Consider the following 20,638-nt stretch of genomic DNA (forward strand, 5'->3'; position numbering starts at 1 on the left):
TAGGGCCTGAAGCTAGACTTGGCCGCTATTTGGAACTGGATAAAATTCTCTGGCCTCTGTTTGTAGAGACAGTGACATCTATTTTTGTGCTGTTAGGAAAGCTGTCTAGCTGTCCTTAGAAGAGCCAGCACTGGGTTAAATCGTGGGCTCAGAAATAAACCCACACACCTATAATCAATTAATTTTCCTCAAAGGAGGCAAGAACATACAATGGAGAAAAGACGGTCTCTTCGGCAAGCAGTGCTGGCTGGAAAAGTGGGACAGCTTCATGAATGTCAATGAAATTAGAATATTCCCTCACACAATATCTAAAAATAACTCAAAATGATTTAAAGACCTAACGGTAAAACGTAACACCATAAAACTCTTAGAACATAGACAAAACACTCCCTGACATAAATAGTAGTATTTTCTTAAATCAGTCTCCCAAGCTATAAAAGTAAACCCCAAAATAAACAAATGGGACCTAATCAAACATAAAAGTTTTTACATAGCAAAGGAAACCATAAACAAAATGAAAAGATAAGATATGGACTGGGAGAAAACATCTGCAAATGATGTGAGCAACAAGGGCTTAATTTCCAAAATATACAACAGTCCACATAACTCAGTTTCAAAAAAAAAAAAAACCCCAAATTAAAAAATGACTAGAAAACCCTAAAAAGACATTTCTCCAAAAAAGACATACAGATGGCCAATAGGCACGTGAAAAGATGCTCCACAATGCTAATTATTAGAAATGTAAGTCAAAACTCCAATGAGGTACCATCTCACTCTGGTCAGAATGACCATTATCAAAAAGTCCACAAATAATAAATGCTAAAGAGGATGTGGAGAAAAAGGAACCCTCCTGGTCTGTCAGTGGTTATGTAACTTGGTACAACCACTACAGAAACCAGTTTAGTTTCCTTGAAAAACTAAAAATGGAGCTACCATATGATCCAGCAATGCCACTCTTAGGCATATATCCAGAAAAAATGAAAACTCATTTGAAAGCTACATGCATATATCCAGAAAAAATGAAAACTAATTTGAAAGCTACATGCACCCAACGTTCATTGCAGCACACTTTATAATAGCCAAGACATGGAAACACACACACACACACACACACACACAGAGTACTGGCCATAAAAAAGAAATACTGCCATTTGCAGCAACATGGACGGACCTAGAGAATACCACAGTAAGTGAAGTAAGTCAGACAAAGACAAAGACAAATATTGTATCACATGCAGAATCTAAAAAAATACTAGAAATGCATCTATATATTAAAAAAACAGCCTCACAGACAGAAAGTAACTTATGGTCACCAAAAAGGAAAACAGCGCGAGGGATAAATTAGGAGTATGGAATTAACAAACTACTATATATAAAATAAATGAGTAACAAAGACTTACTGTAAAGCACGGGGAGCTACAATACCTTGTAATAACTAGGGAAAATAAAATATATGTGAAAGTTGCTCAGTCGAGTCCGACTCTTTGTGACCCCATGGACTCTGCAGTGCATGGAATTCTCCAGGCCAGAATACTGGAGTGGGTAACCTTTCCCTCTCCAGGGGATCTTCCCAACCCAGGGATCAAACCCAGGTCTCCTACATTGCAGGCGGATTCTTTACCAGCTGAGCCACAAGGGAAGCCCCTCCCAAAAAAATATATATATATAAAATATAAAAATATGCATATACAAATAAAAAAGTCACTTTGCTGTACACCTGAGACTAACACAATATTGTAAATGAATTATATTTCAGTTTTAAAAGTTTTTGTAACAATGAAGTATACACGTTTTGAACAATATCCACACATATGCTTTCTTTTCTTCATCCTTTCCTTTGAATTGTAGTTAAAGTGTGAGGAAAGGGTAATAAGGGCAGGGAAATAAACTTGACCTAACATTCTGCAGTGACAGATGTAGATTTTAAAACATATCAGTGAAAACCAACTTGTCAGATATGCTGGCATCCACTGTAGTACTAAACACCATCAGTAATTGTATATAAGAACAGAAAGGCTTCAAATTAATCTCCTCTACCCAAAATTATCTATATAATTTTCTTTGATGGATCTGATGCTTTGCTGAATTCATGGTGTTTTTAATATAAAAAATATCCTTACTCAGCAGAAATGGCCTTCAGAGGGCCTAGCCAATCACTGATGTCTCATTTAAACCTTGCTGTCGAGATCCTCTATGACCCACCTCCCAGAATATTGGAAATAAAAGCAAAAATAAACAAATGGGACCTAATGAAACTTAAAAGCTTTTGCACAACAAAGGAAACTATAAGCAAGGTGAAAAGACAGCCTTCAGAATGGGAGAAAATAACAGCAAATGAAGAAAGAGACAAAGGATTAGTCCCAAAAATATACAAGCAACTCCGGCAGCTCAATTCCAGAAAAATAAATGACCCAATCAAAAAATGGGCCAAAGAACTAAACAGACATTTCTCCAAAGAAGACATACAGATGGCTGGCTAACACATGAAAAGATGCTCAAAATCACTCATTATCAGAGAAATGCAAATCAAAACCTCAATGAGGTACCATTACACATCAGTCAGAATGGCTGCTAAAGCATAAATGCTGGAGAGGGTGTGGAGAAAAGGGAACCCTCTTACACTGTTGGTGGGAATGCAAGCTAGTACAGCCACTATGGAGAACAGTGTGGAGATTCCTTAAAAAACTGGAAATAGAACTGCCATATGACCCAGCAATCCCACTGCTGGGCATACACACTGAGGAAACCAGATCTGAAAGAGATACGTGCACCCCAATGTTCATCGCAGCACTGTTTATGATAGCCAGGACATGGAAGCAACCTAGATGCCCATCAGCAGATGAATGGATAAGCAAGCTGTGGTACACATACACCATGGAATATTACTCAGCCATTAAAAAGAATTCATTTGAATCAGTTCTAATGAGATGGATGAAACTGGAGCCCATTATAGAGTGAAGTAAGTCAGAAAGATAAAGACCAATACAGTATACTAACGCATATATATGGAATTTTAAAAGATGGTAACAATAACCCTATATGCAAAACAGAAAAAGAGACATAGATGTACAGAACAGACTTTTAGACTCTGTGGGAAAAGGCGAGAGTGGGATGTTCAGAGAGAACAGCATTGAAACAAGTATACCATCAAGGGTGAAACAGATCACCAGCCCAGGTTGGATGCATGAGACAAGTGCTCAGAGCTGGTGCACTGGGAAGACCCAGAGGGATGGGATGGAGAGGGAGGCGGGAGGGGGGATCGGGATGGGGAACACATGTAAATCCATGGCTGATTCATGTCAATGTATGGCAAAAACCACTACAATTAAAAAAATAGTAATAGTAAAATTAAAAAAAAATAAACCTTGCTGTCAACATACACAATGTCACAAGAGGTGGTGCAAAATGAATATATATAACTATACACCCCATGATATTCCACCCCGCCGCCCCCTCCCCAAAAAAACGTGAAGAAATGAATTCTCTGCAAAATACCAAGTAGGAAATGGCCTTGTTTTTGCTGACAAATTGTACAAGATGTTTGTGGTTTAGTAGTGAGAACTTCCAGACGTTCAAGCTGGTTTTAGAAAAGGCAGAGGAACCAGAGATCAAATTGCCAATATCCGCTGGATCACCAAAAAAGCAAGAGTTCCAGAAAAAAAACATCTATTTCTGCTTTATTGACTATGCCAAAGTCTTCGACTGTGTGGATCACAATAAACTGTGGAAAATTCTGAAAGAAATGGGAATACCAGACCACCTGTCCTGCCTCTTGAGAAACCTGTATGCAGGTCAGGAAGCAATAGTTAGAAGTGGACATGGAACAGACTGGTTCCAAATAGAAAAAGAAGTACGTCAAGGCTGTAAATTGTCACCCTGCTTATTTAACTTATATGCAGAGTACATCATGAGAAACGCTGGGCTGGATGAAGCACAAGCTGGAATCAAGATTGCCAAGAGAAATATCAATAATCTCAGATATGCAGATGACACCACTCTTATGGCAGAAAGTGAAGAGGAACTAAAAAGCCTCTTGATGAAAGTGAAAGAGGAGAGTGAAAAAGTTGGCTTAAAGCTTAACATTCAGAAAACTAACATCATGGCATCTGGTCCCATCACCTCATGGGAAATAGATGGCGAGACAGTGGACTCAGGGTCAGACTTTATTTTTTTGGGCTTCAAAATCATTGCAGATGGTGATTGCAGCCATGAAATTAAAAGACACTTACTCCTTGGAAGGAAAGTTATGACCAACCTAGATAGTATATTAAAAAGCAGAGACATTACTTTGTCAACAAAGGTCCGTCTGGTCAAGGCTATGGTTTTTCCAGTGGTCATGTATGGATGTGAGAGTTGGACTGTGAAGAAAGCTGAGCACCCGAAGAATTGATGCTTTTGAACTGTGGTGTTGGAGAAGACTCTTGAAAGTCCCTTGGACTGCAAGGAGATCCAACCAGTCCATCCTAAAGGAGATCAGTCCTGGGTGTTCATTGGAAGGACTGATGCTGAAGCTGAAACTCCAGTACTTTGGCCACCTCATGTGAAGAGTTGACTCATTGGAAAAGACCCTGATGCTGGGAGGGATTGGGGGCAGGAGGAGAAGGGGACGACACAGGATGAGATGGCTGGATGGCATCACTGACTCGACGGGCATGAGTCTGAGTAAACTCCGGGAGTTGGTGATGGACAGGGAGGCTTAGTGTGCTGCGATTCATGGGGTCGCAGAGTCGGGCACAACTGAGCGACTGAACTGAACTGAAGTATGATTACACTGTCCTGCTCTCCGACCTCCTATATGACCAGCATGTTATTGTAGGCGGGAGAGGCCCACACTCGTAGTGCTCCTCCTCCTCTGCCTACTTGGCCACTCTCGGCAATAACAGGAAGATGACAAGGCAAGCAAGGTTCCATTTGCCTTTAAGGTTAGAAACGATTGATAAGGTTGGCCCTGCCCTTTTTTCTTCCCACATCTTGTATCCTCATAACCATCTTTACTGAACACTTGGGATGTTTGGCCTTCTACTTATAGACAGGTAGACAGAATGGAATCCATTTGCTTTGAAGAAGAGTTAACATTAAGTTGTTCTTGTTTCCCACATGGGGGTTAATTTAGCCACCAAGCAGTGAACTGTCATGGTGATTTAACAATAATTACCTCTGTTTGTGAAACAGTTTCTTTCAAAAGTCTACCTAACCACTGCCCTTTTCACAAACTGGTGACACTGAAATCAGCAATGCCACAGTTCTGTAAGCAGCCAAAGTCCAGCAAATAATAGGTCAGTTGAGTTATTACCTAAGTAGTGCCTGTTACTGAAGTTGACAAATACAATCAAACTAAACTTCTGTATGGAGCCAAAAGAAAACCTAAACGACTGGAAAGCTAGTGTTCAAGGAATGGAAAACAGTATCATTTACATTCTTAACTTTCTCAAATTGGTCTATTTATTCAATGCAATTCCAATTAAAATCCCGGCCAGTTTTTTATGAAAACTAAGTTCTACAATTGGAAATGTAAGATTACGCACACAGAATAGCCAAAAGTTCTTGAGAAAAAAAAGAACACACTTAGAAGACTTACATTGCCTACTCTTAAAAGTTTTCTAAAAAACTACAATAGTGACATGGATATATCTAGTAAGACTAGATATATGAGTGGGACAGAGATTCCACATACAGATCCACACATGGCCAACCAATTTCCATAAAGGTGACAAGATAGTTCATAACAGAGAGGGACAGTCTTGTCAACAAATGATGTTTGCTCCCATATATCTTTATAAGAGGAAAATAAATCTTATCCTTACCTCACATCATATAAAAAATTACTCAAAATGGACAATACACCTACATGTAAAAGCTAAAATTGTAGAACCGTTAGAAGTAGGAAAAAAAATCTCAATGACTTTGGCACAGGCAAATAAATATTCCTTAGGATACAAAGTACCAAACATTAAAAAAAAAGAATCATAATTAAATACAAGCCGCCGACTTGGAGGAAATAATTTAAACAAATATATAAGACAAAGGACTATTATCTAGAATATGAAAAGAATTCTTAGAAACTGAATTGCTCTGTCAAAGGACATAAATAAATATGTAAAAACCTTGGTGCATATTGCCAAACTTACAGGTGGTACCAAATGGGTAAGGCGGAGGGGGGTGGGTAGCTGTGTCTCTCAGTCCCTTCCCAGAAAGCCTTAGTAGATATTCTTAACTCTGAATAAAAACCTGGTTTTTTGAATGACTTTCCAATGACTGGTTTAAAATCTACTGTCTTATCACTGAATTCACTTCATTTTATAAATCATTCTATATTCATTTTGATCATATCTGTCAAGGCATATGACCTATTAGCAAATTTGAAAAATAATAGCTAGGAATATATTTGTATTTTCCTCAGCTGGAACTGAGGAAATACACTATTTTATAGTGTATTTCAGTCTGAAATATACTGTTATAGGACTATTACACTGTTCTTTTCAAAACTGTTGAAGTGGAAAAGAATCTGCCACAATTGAGATAGCCAATCCTACTTAGTAAAATGTAACAACTTGAACCTCTCTTTGAAACACTAACAGAATTTAATCATTTATTCATAGACAGTAAACACTTTCTATATGCCAAGATCTGCTCTAAAAATTAGTTATATTGCAACAGAAGCAGCAGAGAAAAATTCCCGCCCTTTCCCCTTAATTACAGGGTAAAGAGAAAACAGAAAATAAGTAAGTAAAAAAGCATTAGTTGGTAAGTAATAGACTAAAAAAAAAAAAAGACAGTGGCAAGGGAGAGTCATCTGTTTGAGTTGTAAGTTTAAGTTGGATACACACAGATATCACTAAATGTGTGCCATTTAAATTGTTGAGAAAAGCATTGTAGGCTGAGAGAACAGCAAATGCAAAGGACCAGGAGTGGAAGGAGGCCCGCAGCACATGTTTGAGAAACAGCAAAGTCTGTGACTCAAGTTGAATGAATAATGGGGAAACTGAGAAGTCAGGTAGAGGTTGAGAACTGGTCCTGTAGGGCCTTGGAAAGACTGTTTTGCTCTTATTTGAAATGAAATAGAAAAAGCTACCAACATCTGAACAGAACCACTCTTGCTACTGTGATGAGACTAGGTTACAGAAAGCCAAGGAAGGAAGGGGTAGGGCCCACTGAGAAACCACCACAATAATCCAGTCAAGAGATAAGGGTGTCTTAAATACAGATGGGAGTAGACGAGATACTGAGAACTGGTTAGATTCTAGTTATATCTTAAAGGTAGCACTGATTAGTTGGATCTGGGCGTAGAGCTACAGATAATTTCAGGGATTTTTTTCTTGAGAAAGTAAGATGAAATGCCATTTAATTAATGGGAAAACCACAGAAAAACCAGATTTGGAGAAATCAAAAGCTCAGTTTTGGACACATCAAGTTCAAAGAACTGACCAGATAGTCAAAAGAAGAACCTAGAGTTTGAGACGTGAGGGAGGTTGTACTGACATATAAACTTAGAAGCAGGCAGATTACAAATAAACCAAGTTATGAGGATAGATGCGATCACCCAGGTTACAAAATGTAACTGAGAAATCGCAATATTAGGTCTCAGGAAGTGCCAACAACATTTGTTGTAAGAACTTCTACGTACTTTCTTTCATATGCATTTCATAAATCTCACCATACAGAAATTCTAGAATGCCAAAGTCAGAAGACTAAAAATTTAAAACATCATTTGGTTGTTTGCATTTAAGGTGCAGGATAAGATTATATACCATCTGACTTTGGTTTTACAAAGCCTAAGGGGAGTAGTCAGAAAAACTGTTCTTCTGTAGTAGCACCTTTCTCCCATCCCCTGCAGTTTGAGTTGGGGAACATGCCCAGAAAGGCCTCTATTAAGTAACAACAAAAAAGGATACTTTCTTTTCAGGTTGTCACCATGCCAATGGAAGGGGCCAGAGTCTCATAGATGATGAAATGACTGAAAAAAGTTAAGGTCACATGGATCCTTGTAACATAATCCCAATTTTGTTATACAACAAAAAGAGACTACAGGTTTTCAACACTTTCCTGTTCACTGTGACAAATGGTTATTAATTTCCATTTTTAATTCTTCTCATAAATCTTCCTTTGAAAGGTGTAAACAGTTACCATTTGACCTAATGTAATTACTAAGAGCATCCTTGGATCCAGGATAATTCTTTCACTTTGCAGATAGGAAAAAGGAATAGAAGGGGCTATAGCAGTATGTTTTTAAGCATCGTATGTTTCCAAATGTCAGTCATACTATCTCTTTATTACTTGGTTAGAACAGTTGTCCAAATACTGAAGAATATAAAGGCTCTAATATATTTAAATAACTGCTAATACTGATAGAACAAAAAAAGTTAAACTACACAATGTTATATGAAGCTGAGCTTTTAAATCCCGACAATTACTTGAAAGGTACAGAAATTTTCTAGATGAAAATCTAAGACTGACCACCGACACTATCAAATAATAAATTTCAGAATCACATGAAACAAGAAATAGAAGACATTTCTTTGGTTAGAAAACATTTACATATTGAAATACACCTTATTTTTCCAGCTATTATCAGAAATTATACTGAAATACAACAGAATTAAATAATAGATAACAAAAAGGGGTTATTAAAAATTAATCTATTAGACACCTGTATAACGTAAATTTGGCAAGTGGTAGTGGTAGAATATAAAGGCAGATAGGGAGAAGAAAAAGAAAAGGGCAATCACATGTGACATAACCCAAATAAAACTGAAAATTTTCTGATTTTGTAAATTTTCTAATTTTGTAATCCAAAAACCTAATCCTATTTGAAACAGCCAAAACAATCTTAAGAAAACAAAACAGAGCTGGAGGAGTCACGTCAGAGCACACGGTACTGGCATAGAAACAGACACATTAGCTCAGGGCAAACAAACAGTCCAGAAATAAACCCACACACATAAGGTCAATCAATCTACGACAGAGGAGACAAGAATACATAATGGGGGAAAGTCAGTCTCTTCAATAACTGGTGCTGGGAAAACCAGAAAGCTACACATAAAAGAATGAAATTAGAACATTTTCTTACACAATATACAAAAATAAACTCAAAATGGACCTAAATGTAAGACCACAAATCTTAAAACTCCTAGAAGAAAGCAGGTAGTATACTCTTTGACATCAGTCCCCCCCAAACATTTTTTTAGATATGTCTCCTCCTCCAGCAAAGGAAACAAAAGCAGAAATAAACAAATGGAACCAGATCAAACTATAAAGTTTTTGCACAGCAAAGGAAACTACACACAAAAGGAAAAGGCCACCTGCTGAATGGGAGATGATACTTGCAAATGATTTATCTGATAAAGGGTTAGTATTCAAAACATACAATGAACTCATACAACTCACCACAGAAAAACAAACCATCCAATTAAAAAACAGGCAAATAATCTGAATAAACATTTTTCCAAAGACATACAGATGGCCAGTAGGCACATGAAAAGATGCTCAATATCATTAACCGTCAGGGAAATGGAAATCTAAACCACAACAAGTTGTCACCTCACACCTGTCAGAATGCCTACCATCAAAAAGAACAACAAACAACAGATGTTGTTGATGATGTGGAGCAAACACCGTGTATACTGTTGGTGGGAATGCACATTTGCAGCCACTATGGAAAACAGTATGGAAATTTTTCCATACTAAAACTAAACATACTAAAACATACTTAACATACTAAAACATACTAAAAACAACCTGCCATATGACCAACAATTTCACTTCTGGGTACATACCCAAAGAAAACAAAAACACTGATTTGAAAAGATACATGCACATCAATGTTCACTGCAGCACCATTTACAACTGCCAAGATACGGAAGCAACCCAAATGCTCATCAATAAATGGATGGGTAAAGAAAATGTGGTACAGACACGCACACACACACACACGATGGAATATTACACACAGCCATAAAAAAGGATGAAATCTTGCCATTTGCAACAACACAGATGAACCTGGAGTGTATTATGCCTAGTAGAATAAGTCAGAGAAAGACAAATCCTGTATCTTATCAGTTATATGTGAAACCTAAAATATATAAGAAAGAAACAGACTCACAGAGAACAAACTAGTGGTTACCAGTAAGAAGAAAAGGGAAAGGTGCAAGCCAGGGGAAGGGAATAAAGAGGTACAAACTACTATGTATAAAATAAATAAGCTGCAAGAACATACTGTACAGCACAGGGCAGACAGCCAGTACTTTATAAAAACTTTAAATGGAGTATGACCTATAAAAATAATGAATCATCATCTTGCACACTTGAAACTAATACTGTAAATTAACTACACTTGAGTAAAGAACAAACACAAAAACCAAAAAGCTATCTGAAATACTAATTTTGTAGTACAAACTCCATTACTCTTCCTGTGTCTTCAACATTTTGAGCAATTTGGGGATAGTTAAGAGTCAGCAAATAGAAAGAAGAGTAATTAAAATGTAGTAGAAGGAAGATAACTTGGTGAAAGTGACACTGGGAAAACTCCACATCTAAAATCCATTATAATGAAGGCTCTTTAGACTTTGCCTCTTTACCTAAAGAAGGAAAAATTACTTAAGAGTATATAACCAGAACATGTCAGAAAAGGTTCTAGTAAGTACTTTTAAAAACTCTGTTTTGGAAATAGATTTTAAATTATGTCAGTTAGCACACCAAAAAGCAAAAACCTCACTATTGAGCTGTATAAGCTTGAGGAAAATCTTCGCCCTCATTTTTCTGGATCTTTCTTTTCTCCAACATGAATACGTACACGATCCCTGAGATTTATATGGTATGTCCACAAGCACTACTTCACCTGTCAGAGGAAGCTATGCCTGTACGTACTGTGAGGCAACAGGTGAAGGGCAATGAAAATGGAAAAAAAACGGAAATGTATATATATGGACGCAGTCTAACAAAGAGTGAGGCTTAACAACAATGTCGAATGCTACCACTATGGGCTGATAGAGCACTTTATAATTTCCCGTCTTTTCATGATATCATTTGATCAACAAAATGGCCTTAAACATGCAACTATACTCTGGGACATTCAGCTCATTAAAGGTGAAGATTTCTAATTAATATTTCTGATTAATATTCTTAAAATTTATAATTATACTATTTATATTAATTATGTGTGATTTGCCAGACATGTACACTGGGGATAACTACACATAGGAAAAGTCACAATGCAAGAAATATATTAAGTATGTGAGAGAACAGAACTCTGTTATACTGAACATGCTGTGATTAGTTTTCAAAATAAATCAATAGCTTTCTATAAACTGCTGGCCTGAAGGATATTCTGTTGTGGATACTTCTGAGTCTGGGCAGATGAAATGAACTCATAAGATAATTAAAACTCTGTTCATATATGAATCAGTCATTTGTAGGCATAGAATTTCCCTGTGTTCCTTTCCACTAAAGAAAAAAGGGGGTCAGCCAGAGAGACTAGTTAATATAAGAAAAAAACTCGACATGTAAAGACAGTGAACATTAAAGTAAAAAGTAGAGTTGTGCAAAAAGAACAAGAAATGCTGGCTCCTCCAGGCAAGGCAACTGAGCAACCGTATTTGTACAGTGAAACAAGTGAAACCCAGAGCCAATTATTTCTTTGACAGATTTTTTAAAATGAGTTTTTTATATTAAAGAAAGTTGAACAAGAAACATACCAATCTAATTTTGAGTATACATGAGTGTTTTCTGTACACAGTATGTAAGACGGATGTAACTAAAAAATAGAAGAGCACAGCTGCACTGTAAGAAAAATGTTTCTACTTTAATAAATTTCTCTGGCTGGTTGATATGTCATTATCTTTCATGTCCTTTTTTTTTTCTTTTAATTGAAGCATAGTTGATTTATAATGTAGTGTTAGAGTGTGGTATACATACACCAAAGTGATTCAGTTATACGTATACACATATTCTTTTCACATTCTTTCACATTCATTATAGTTTATTAGGGGATACTGAATAGTTTCCTGTGCTACACAGTAGGACCTTATTGTTTTCTATTTTATATATAAAAGTTTGTATTGAGTTTTTTTAAAAAAACACACTTAAAATTGCCAAATAAGCCAAAATTCTGGAATAAATTCTAAAGCATAAATGAGTATGTCAATGTAAATGAAAATGCAATTCAGGGTTGTATGCAGGATACACATTTATTAACAGTGAAAAGGCATTTACTCAAAGTGAATGTTAAAAATACAAGGAGTACCTGCTGCACAGTCTGGTGAGCTCAATCTTGTAGGCATTATTTCAACCTGCCTAGGTCTCTCTCACTTATTTTGACCTTTTCTTCCTCCTTTACCTCTAACCAAATTTTTAACTTAAAATTAAGACAAACAGTACATATTGAATGCCTAAGCCTTTAGCAACAGTTACCAGGGAAAAACATATTAAGCAAGTTATCTGCTCTCAAGCACTTAAAACTAAATTATCTACTATAAGAGAAAACAAAAGACCAGATTACAACAGCTGTAAGTCAAATAAGCAAATTTGATAAGGTTCACAGATACTACAATAATAACTTAAGATGTAAGTACAACAATTCCACAAATTAATCCATCTTTAATTTGCATGCAGAGAGAGAGACAGTCTTAATATTTAATGTGTAAGGCTTGGCTTGAGTGTATCAAAATGAAGTTTCTGTACAGAGTCTAGAAAACAAATATAGAACTTAAGTATACATATAATATATATGTATACGTACTATGCTTCAATTTCCCTGAAGTCAAGCCAATTGAATAATTCCTGCTTCTGGAATGATAGTGTTCTGACTAAGTTTAATAAAGTTGGAGATATATGCTTCACATAATTTAAATTACAGAACAATATAGTCAATGTCTTCAGAGGGAAATCCTCATTTATTATTCCCTGACTGGACATTATAGTTTTACACTGAGGTACCAGTCAAGAATTTCAAAGGAATACCAACCAAATTCTTTTTTTATGGGGTATTTCGGTAAACTGCTGACAAAGTTAAAAGACTAATTTGGAATAATTCTTCATATTTTATTCAAGGAACAGTCTGTAAAGTTGACTTGTTAACTGACTCTGTGGGCCTTTAACTTGGTATACGGCAAGATGGAATCTAAAAGTACACCACCTTTGAAAAGCTGATTTGCTTAGTGATGAAGAGGTCACGTAGACTCTCATTACTCCATACAGTACTTCATCTGCAAACCTGCTTCTCTCTCACTACACACAGAGACAACTGCTACGCTTTGGCCTAAATTATCGTCTCAAAAAGCAAGGTTGTCCAAAGGCAAATAGAAACTTAGTGCTCTGGTGCATAAATTTAGTTCTATTAACCCTACTTTAAAGGGCTTGGTTTTCCTTTTAAAAGTAATCACAATGTTACTTTCCTTGTTTAAGCGGAAATATTCTCTAATTATAGAAAATGTTCTCTCTTTTAACGTTTAAACTGAGGCAACACGGATATGAATTGCAATTCTAGAAAATATTTATCTAATAGATAATTATGTAAATTCTATGTACTAAGGAAAAGTATTCTAAACTTATTATCCAATTTGAATATTTATATTCTATAATAACTTCTCTGAAATCCTAGATACCTTTATAACCTGCCCTATTCTTGCAAAGAAATAAGACATGCAGGTATCTAAAAGAATATTAGACTCAATAGCAGCAACACTGGCATTATTTGGAAGCCTGGCCTGAAGGCTGGGCTTTATAATAAATAGTTTATTTCTCTAACTCTTGACGGTTGCTCTTCTCTGAACAGCCTAATTATATAGAACAGTGACTTGCTGTATAGAATTCAACATAATTTTCAAAAAAGATAGTTTACAGATAAGTCCAAACTTTATTTAAAACTACATTTTAATTTTTATGTTACTAAACATCACAACAGGGAAAAAAAATCAGGACCAAAAGAATGAAAGAAAGAAAAAGGAAAAAACCCCACAGTGTATCAAGGCTTTACTCTGTCCAGAATTCAGTTTTTGATGTTTTAAACTGCCATGGGCAGAAATTAGCACACCTACCAAAAATGCAGTGTCAAACTGATTTACATTTTATATAGATTAAAACAGATGTTTATTTAGTGCCATTTTCATATACGTATTGATTATGTCAAGAAAGAGTTAGATCAGCCTCTGGAGACATCTCATGTACTTTGGGTTCCCACTGTTTCTGAAAAACAAAACCATGGTTAATGCCTTATAAATTATTTACTGAGTTAATATGACCTTATAGAATTTATTTAATATTGCTCTCCTCTTCCATTTAAAACTTTCATTTTTAATATAAAGTTATTATAAAAGAAACTTACTTTGCTACAATAATTCCCTGATGATACCACCAACAGTTTAGAAGACATAGGTAAGGGTTTCCATCTTAAGATGGCAGGCTGAGCAGATACTTGCTCTCAAAAAAGAACAAACCAAAAAACCCATTGGGGGGACAAAAAGTATAAAATGAATAAATTCAGACCAACAAAAGAAGGGTGGTTGTGAGAGAACCAGAAGACAGAAGATAAAAACAAATTCCCAGAATGCTGAGAGCAGATTGGAGGCATAGGGCGGGGTGGAGGAAGCTGCAGCCCAGATACGCGAGGACAGGCAGCAGGGGAGAGGGTACTAACTGAAGCCCTAACAGCAGGAATGGGCTGAAAACTGGGAGATTAACTGAAGGTTTGATATTTGGTTTCTCTTCTCGTCACCCTATTTCTTAAAAAAACAAAAAATCTTGAGTTTAATGAACTGATGAACAAACAGAAAATCCTTGACCTTGATGCAAGAAACGTTTTCCTCTGAGTGGCCCTTGGGCTGTGCTATTAGACCCAAAAAGAAGGAAATCTCCTCAGATTTCCTGGGACTATCACTTGGCTCTGCAATGAACCATAAAATCATCTTCAGGAAAGTATAAAAGATTTCATTCTTATAGTTACAAAAACAGAATATAAGTGTGTTTAATAAGGTCAATAAAGTATGAAATGAGTAAACCGAACAGAGAAGGAAAAGCGGAGGAACAAGCAGTTGGGTAATGACCAAAACTGACAGAACTAGAAAATGCGTACATTTGTAAGAACAAAGGTAACAGAAAAACCAAAAACAACATAAACATTGAAAGAAGAGGTAGGTTTAAATAAGTTTTCATTGGGTAGATAAGAAACATTATCTAATTTTTAAAGTTCAGGAAAATTATAATAGTATACAGAGATATAAAAGGCTTCCTCCAAAAGAACTGAAAACCAGTGAATAAAAGAAATGGGCTCTTGCCAATCATCACTCACTTCTCGGTACCTTTCTTTCTTAAGCCATCTGCATCTATTACACTGTTAAAACTAAAAATAGAGAAAATTATCTGACAGTACTATTTTATAAATTGGGCAGTGGAACTAACATTTTTATAGAATTATGCTTCCTTTCTAATGTTTGGCTTCTATATTCCAGGTACTAGTAGCACATTTTAAAAACTAAAACAAAATGATGGTATCAAGGTTCAGTAACTTTTCAGTGTGATATGATTAAAACTGCTAACTCTTACCAGGTTCTTTTAGTGTCTGAGAATTCCCAGCTAATTCTTCAGTCTGCATTTCACATATTTCACCAGCTAAGTGGTTTTTCTGTTCTTCTTCTGCCATTTTCTTCCTTAGATCTGCCTGTAGAATGAAAATTAAAAATACAAAATCACTTTTCATCTTCACAATATCTGCTATAAATGACAACTGTAATTAAAGAGCGAAATACCTCTGAATATATTGTCAGTTTAAGTGGTAAATCTTCAACTTTCACAAAGTCTTCTTCATCAGATTTCTGACTTATGTTACCAGATTCTGCTTCCTGTAAGATTAACAAATTATATTTAATGAAGGCAATCCACTCTATCTCTGGATCTAAACCAAAGTCATCCATGCCAAGAGATAAAGTGGATTCTCACGTGTGTATAGATGTCAGTAACTCTGTCATATTTGCTTTTCTTCCATATTTAGCTCAATGAATAGAACAGAAATCTAGAGTTCAACATGAAGGGTTGCACACTTGTAACTGTGGGCACACAGTGAGGCTTCTGGGCACCCATTTTACAAAACAAAGAGCCCGTTCATACAGGCTAAAGGGAGAAACAGCAGTAGTTACATTGAGGGCTAAAGTAATTAGAACAGCCCTCATTTCTTGATATATTAACAATGCATCAGAGCTGTATTCAGAAGAATATAAGTAAACATAAGACTTTCAATATCAACTGGATGGAAGCTCAAACAGAAAGATGAGGTGTGAATTTAGTAATTCACAAAAGTTATTAAAAATCACCTCACACTGTTTTTCTGAAACCTGAAGCGTTTTCTCCCAGTTCTTTGGTTTTTAATAGTATCATCATTCTACCAATTACCCAAGTGGAAACCTTAAGTTTTTCTTTTTTCTGAAACATTTCTCACCCATTCCTCTCTCACTCAGCTCAGTTTGTATTTACATGATAATGGAGACTCTCAACTTTGATTCCTTGACAACACTTCTTATACAGTCATCGGATTCATCTTCAAAATCCGTGACTTTGACCATTTCACTTTCTTGTGCAAAGACCTTTAATAGTGTTCCCTGCCTGAAATCCAACTTCAGGACCTTCTATGATCTAATGTCAAGTAAATTCTGAGCAAATGCCTTCTGTAGCAATTCTATGCACTCATCAAATAATAACAATAAGAAACCTAATAAGTAACTTTTACAGTTTTCAATGGAAAATTTTACTATTAGTGAAGCAAATAAAACAATTAAGATAGTTACTCTTTCTACTGTTTCTGAAATACTATAAATCCCCTTTTGCTGAGAAGCTTTGAAATTATATTATAAACATATCTTTGGGAAGAAAACTGATGCTGATTAAATAATATGTGAAACATGTTCTTTAGACCTAAAGGTACATTATTACAAATCCCTTCATTTTTACCCAAAAGACAAAGTATATAAAACATACACACCCCAAGTATCCAAAAAACAACCTATTGGCTATAAAATTAAATTGAAACAAATGTCCAGAGAAAAACTAAACTTACCTACTTACATTATAAATGCAAATTATAAATATAAACGCTAGCTTACTTTTTCATCATTCACTATAGACAGGGACTCTACTGCTGTCAAATGAACTCTCTCAAGGTTACCACATACAGTTCATCTCTTTGGTTCTCAAAACTAGAATTTTAGGTTTTGAAATGGTCATCTTGGTTCACTATCACTCTTCTGTTTGAGTTTAAAGTTAAGTCTGAATGAGAAATAAAAATGCTCCAACAGTTTCTAAACCCAAACACAAAGTGGAGTTGTGTTTATATACTAGAAATGTTAACCTGCAAATGAAGAAAGGGGCACAGAAATGAAATGCACATGATACCTACATAGTCATTCACTAACACTGGAGATTCAGTATCAGGACTTCCAGCCAAAGAGCTTTCAGGAGTCTCCTGAGCAGATTTCACTTCTTTGACTCTAGGCACCAAGGTTTCAATTTCAGTTAAAGGTAAAGGCAAAGGGTTAGGCTGACTGGACGAGTCGATGGTAGTGAGAGTGTCCTTCTGGACAGTGCTATTTAAAGGTTGCTCATTTTCCACGATATTGAGATAACAGGGCTTCACAGGAGTGCTATCCTGGTCACCTGTCATCAAAAGAAAGTCTTAACATTAGTGTAATGCAACTGTCATTAAGTTTTACTATTGCACCAAATAAAGACTAAAATGTATAAATGTATAATCAGACTACCTCCTTTACAAAATTTGTCTCTGTGTTTAGATATTTGTCAACTTTTCTTTAATAGCTGTTTGCAGAAACAAGGCCCTAGCATTTTCTACAAAGGATTTAGGGAGAGAAAAAAGACATGTATCAGATCCAAAATACCTCTGAACTTGCAGTAGCTAAGAATTTAGATTTCTTTGTTTTTAAGTACATAAAGGACACTGCAGATAATTTTAACATGGAAATTTTAAACTTTTCTTACCTTTACTAGTAGTGGGTTCTTGTTCTGATGGGACATTTTTGCTTTCTGATGATTTTTCAAAATCATGCTGTGGAACCTAGAAGGAAAAAATAATGTCTTAATAGTGGGACCTAAACATACAGTCACTATACAGGAGATGAATGGTATTTCCAACCTGAGACCTTCATACAAGGAAATTTTAAAATAATCTTCTAGAAGTGTTTCAAGAAGGCTGTGGTTGCAATTTCAAGATGGCTAAGTTTAAAAAATTTACTTTTCTTAACTTCAGAATAACACAAAGAACTGGAGTATTATAGATTTTACTATTTGTTTTTTTAGGCCTGACTCTCTATTAAATGAAACTAAAAGATACTTGCTTATTTGTAGATGTTAACTGAAGGAAATGAGAGAAGGATGAACAAGCTAACTGCTTTCTGTAGAAGGAGAGAAAACTGAAGATTCACCTCATAATTAGATGCCCCAGATTCTAGGAAGGAAGGAATACAGTGGTGGGGTGAGAGTCTTCACCTGCTATAAAAAAATTCAAAAAGTAATGTCTAACACATAAATGAATAAATAAACGCACACACATATTATTCAGATAGAGGGTAAACAACAGAAGAAATCATACAAAATTTTGCCTCTGGGGCAGGATGAGGTGAGGATAGGAAGGGGAATGATTATATTTTGTTACACTTAAGATTCCCTCCCCAGGCTCAACAGAAAATGGGAGATTATATTTTGGAGGAAATGAGCTAGTCTCAGGCCTGGGGGCCACCATGGAAAGCACGAATGACAGGATAAAGTGTCAAAATGAAACGGAAGATCTAGGGCAAGTCTGTATAATGGTGGGACCCTCAGCCCTAACCCTACATCCAAGTTCAGAACACCAAGAGCCAAGGAAAGGGACCTCCTACCAGGTAGAAGGAGATGGGCGGACCCTCCCTACTTTGGAGATATTAAACTATTCCAATAGGAATTGACATTTAGCATTTTCTATCAGAGTTATCTACTTGGCTGCCCCACAGTAAAGCCCAAAAGAATTTCAACTGGCTTTTTGGTGTATTATTCTTTAATGTAAGCACCAAAGGTAGAGTGGATATTTGGAGAAAGCCTCTGTGTGGGTAAGAGAAAATACTGCTCCCATGAAGTAAGAGGGTGCTATAAAGAAATAACAAACAGAAAAAAGTACTTAGAAATTAAAATTATGACAGTTGAACTAAAGATACTATCATATAGTTAAGGTCAAATAAATCTCCCAGAAAGTAATAAAACAGAAAGATCAATGTGTCAATAAAATGAAAAGAAGAAAATAGGGCTAATTAACACCTGATAACATTTATTTCAGAAGAAAAGAAGAGAAAATGGTGAGGAAGAAATAAAGAAAATTAAAGAAAATTTACCAATCCTGAAAAACATGCTACAGATTAAAAAGACAACTGAGTCCACCTAGTGTAGTGAATAAAAAGACCTGCAACAATGCATATTATCACTGTGAAATTTCAGAACTCCAGGTGGAAAAACTTCTAGAGTTAGAGAGGAAAAAGGACATATATGAAAAATCAGAACTAAGAAATGCCTTCAAAGACCTGAGGGGAAATGATTTTCAACACAGAAACACTGAGTTTTCTTAGACAATATAAAATGGCAACTAGAGAAGAGAATGGCTACCTACTCTAGTATTCCTGCCTCGAGAATTCCATGGACAGAGGAGGCTGGTGGGCTATAGTCCATGGGGTCTCAAAGAGTCAGACATGACTGAGCAGGGGGGAGAAAAAAATGTCAAGATATGTTTTGCACTCTTTCTTAGAGAGTGACTGCAAGATGTGTTCCACCAAAATTAGGTGATAAACCAAGGAAGAGAAAGGCAAGATCTGATTCCAGAAACTGAGACCTAAAAGTACGAAAGACGGCGTTCCCTAGCTGGTAGCTATCTATAGGGCTAAAGAAGAGCCAGACCCAGAATGGAACAGGAATGAAGCAAGCTCCGGAAAGGACAAAACTGACAGACTGGTTCATGAAGAAAATCAGAGCAAGCACTTGGGTATGTGATCAAAGAAAATAAATTAAAAAATGAGACAATTATTAAATTCAGGTGAAAAAAATGTACAAGACTAAGCAATAAACACTATCTGCTTAGCTCAACAGCTAGTAATATTTGCATGGTTCATTTAAATCTAAATATTTGATTAAATACAGATTTAATCAAAAGACATGATTAAATGAGGAACATATGTGACCTGAGAGTCTTCACCTGCTCTAACAGAATTCAAAAGGTAATGTCTAACACATAAATGAATGAATAAATGCAGACTCATATTATTCAGATAGAGGGTAAACAGCAGAAGAAATCATACAAAGTTTTGCCTCTGGGGCAGGATGAGGTGAGGATAGGAAGGAGAATGATTTTATTTTGTTACATACTACTTCCATGTATAACTAGAAAAATCAAAAGTTAAAAATCTAAAGTCATCACATAGTTTTCAGGATTTGTTATTAAAATATTTTAAGTGCTTTAAATGTAAAAACATTGCTAAATAAAAAAATAATAAGTGTTTTAGATTTCAATAAGGATATTAAAGAAGTTTGTACTCAGGAAAATGAGAATGGGGAAGCTGTTGATTTTAACATGTTTAAAAAGAACGTGCTTTTAGGTGTCATAGGAAGACTGGTGGAGAGTGTGTGA

The 20,638-nt window shown here is 35.8% G+C and overlaps 1 protein-coding gene across 20 annotated transcripts in view; it reads right to left on the reverse strand.

Moving 5' to 3' along the window:
- Window positions 1-12,156: 12,156 nt before the first annotated feature.
- The window catches only part of PCM1 (pericentriolar material 1), an 84,481-nt gene continuing 75,999 nt past the window's right edge, over window positions 12,157-20,638 (reverse strand). For 10 of the 20 annotated variants that reach the window (XM_065947332.1, XM_065947341.1, XM_065947344.1 and 7 more), the window contains 6 exons: window positions 17,974-18,049; window positions 17,378-17,652; window positions 15,738-15,830; window positions 15,535-15,649; window positions 14,318-14,412; window positions 12,157-14,178 (listed from right to left, as the gene is read on the reverse strand). In XM_065947332.1, the coding sequence (XP_065803404.1) occupies window positions 14,119-14,178; window positions 14,318-14,412; window positions 15,535-15,649; window positions 15,738-15,830; window positions 17,378-17,652; window positions 17,974-18,049 (714 nt within the window). In that variant the 3' untranslated portion in view covers window positions 12,157-14,118. The remainder of the gene's footprint in view (window positions 14,179-14,317; window positions 14,413-15,534; window positions 15,650-15,737; window positions 15,831-17,377; window positions 17,653-17,973; window positions 18,050-20,638) is intronic. The other 10 variants (XM_065947353.1, XM_065947352.1, XM_065947350.1 and 7 more) reach the window with 2 other exon arrangements.

This window comes from Muntiacus reevesi, chromosome 10, assembly GCF_963930625.1.
Source record: "Muntiacus reevesi chromosome 10, mMunRee1.1, whole genome shotgun sequence".
NCBI lineage: Eukaryota > Metazoa > Chordata > Mammalia > Artiodactyla > Cervidae > Muntiacus > Muntiacus reevesi.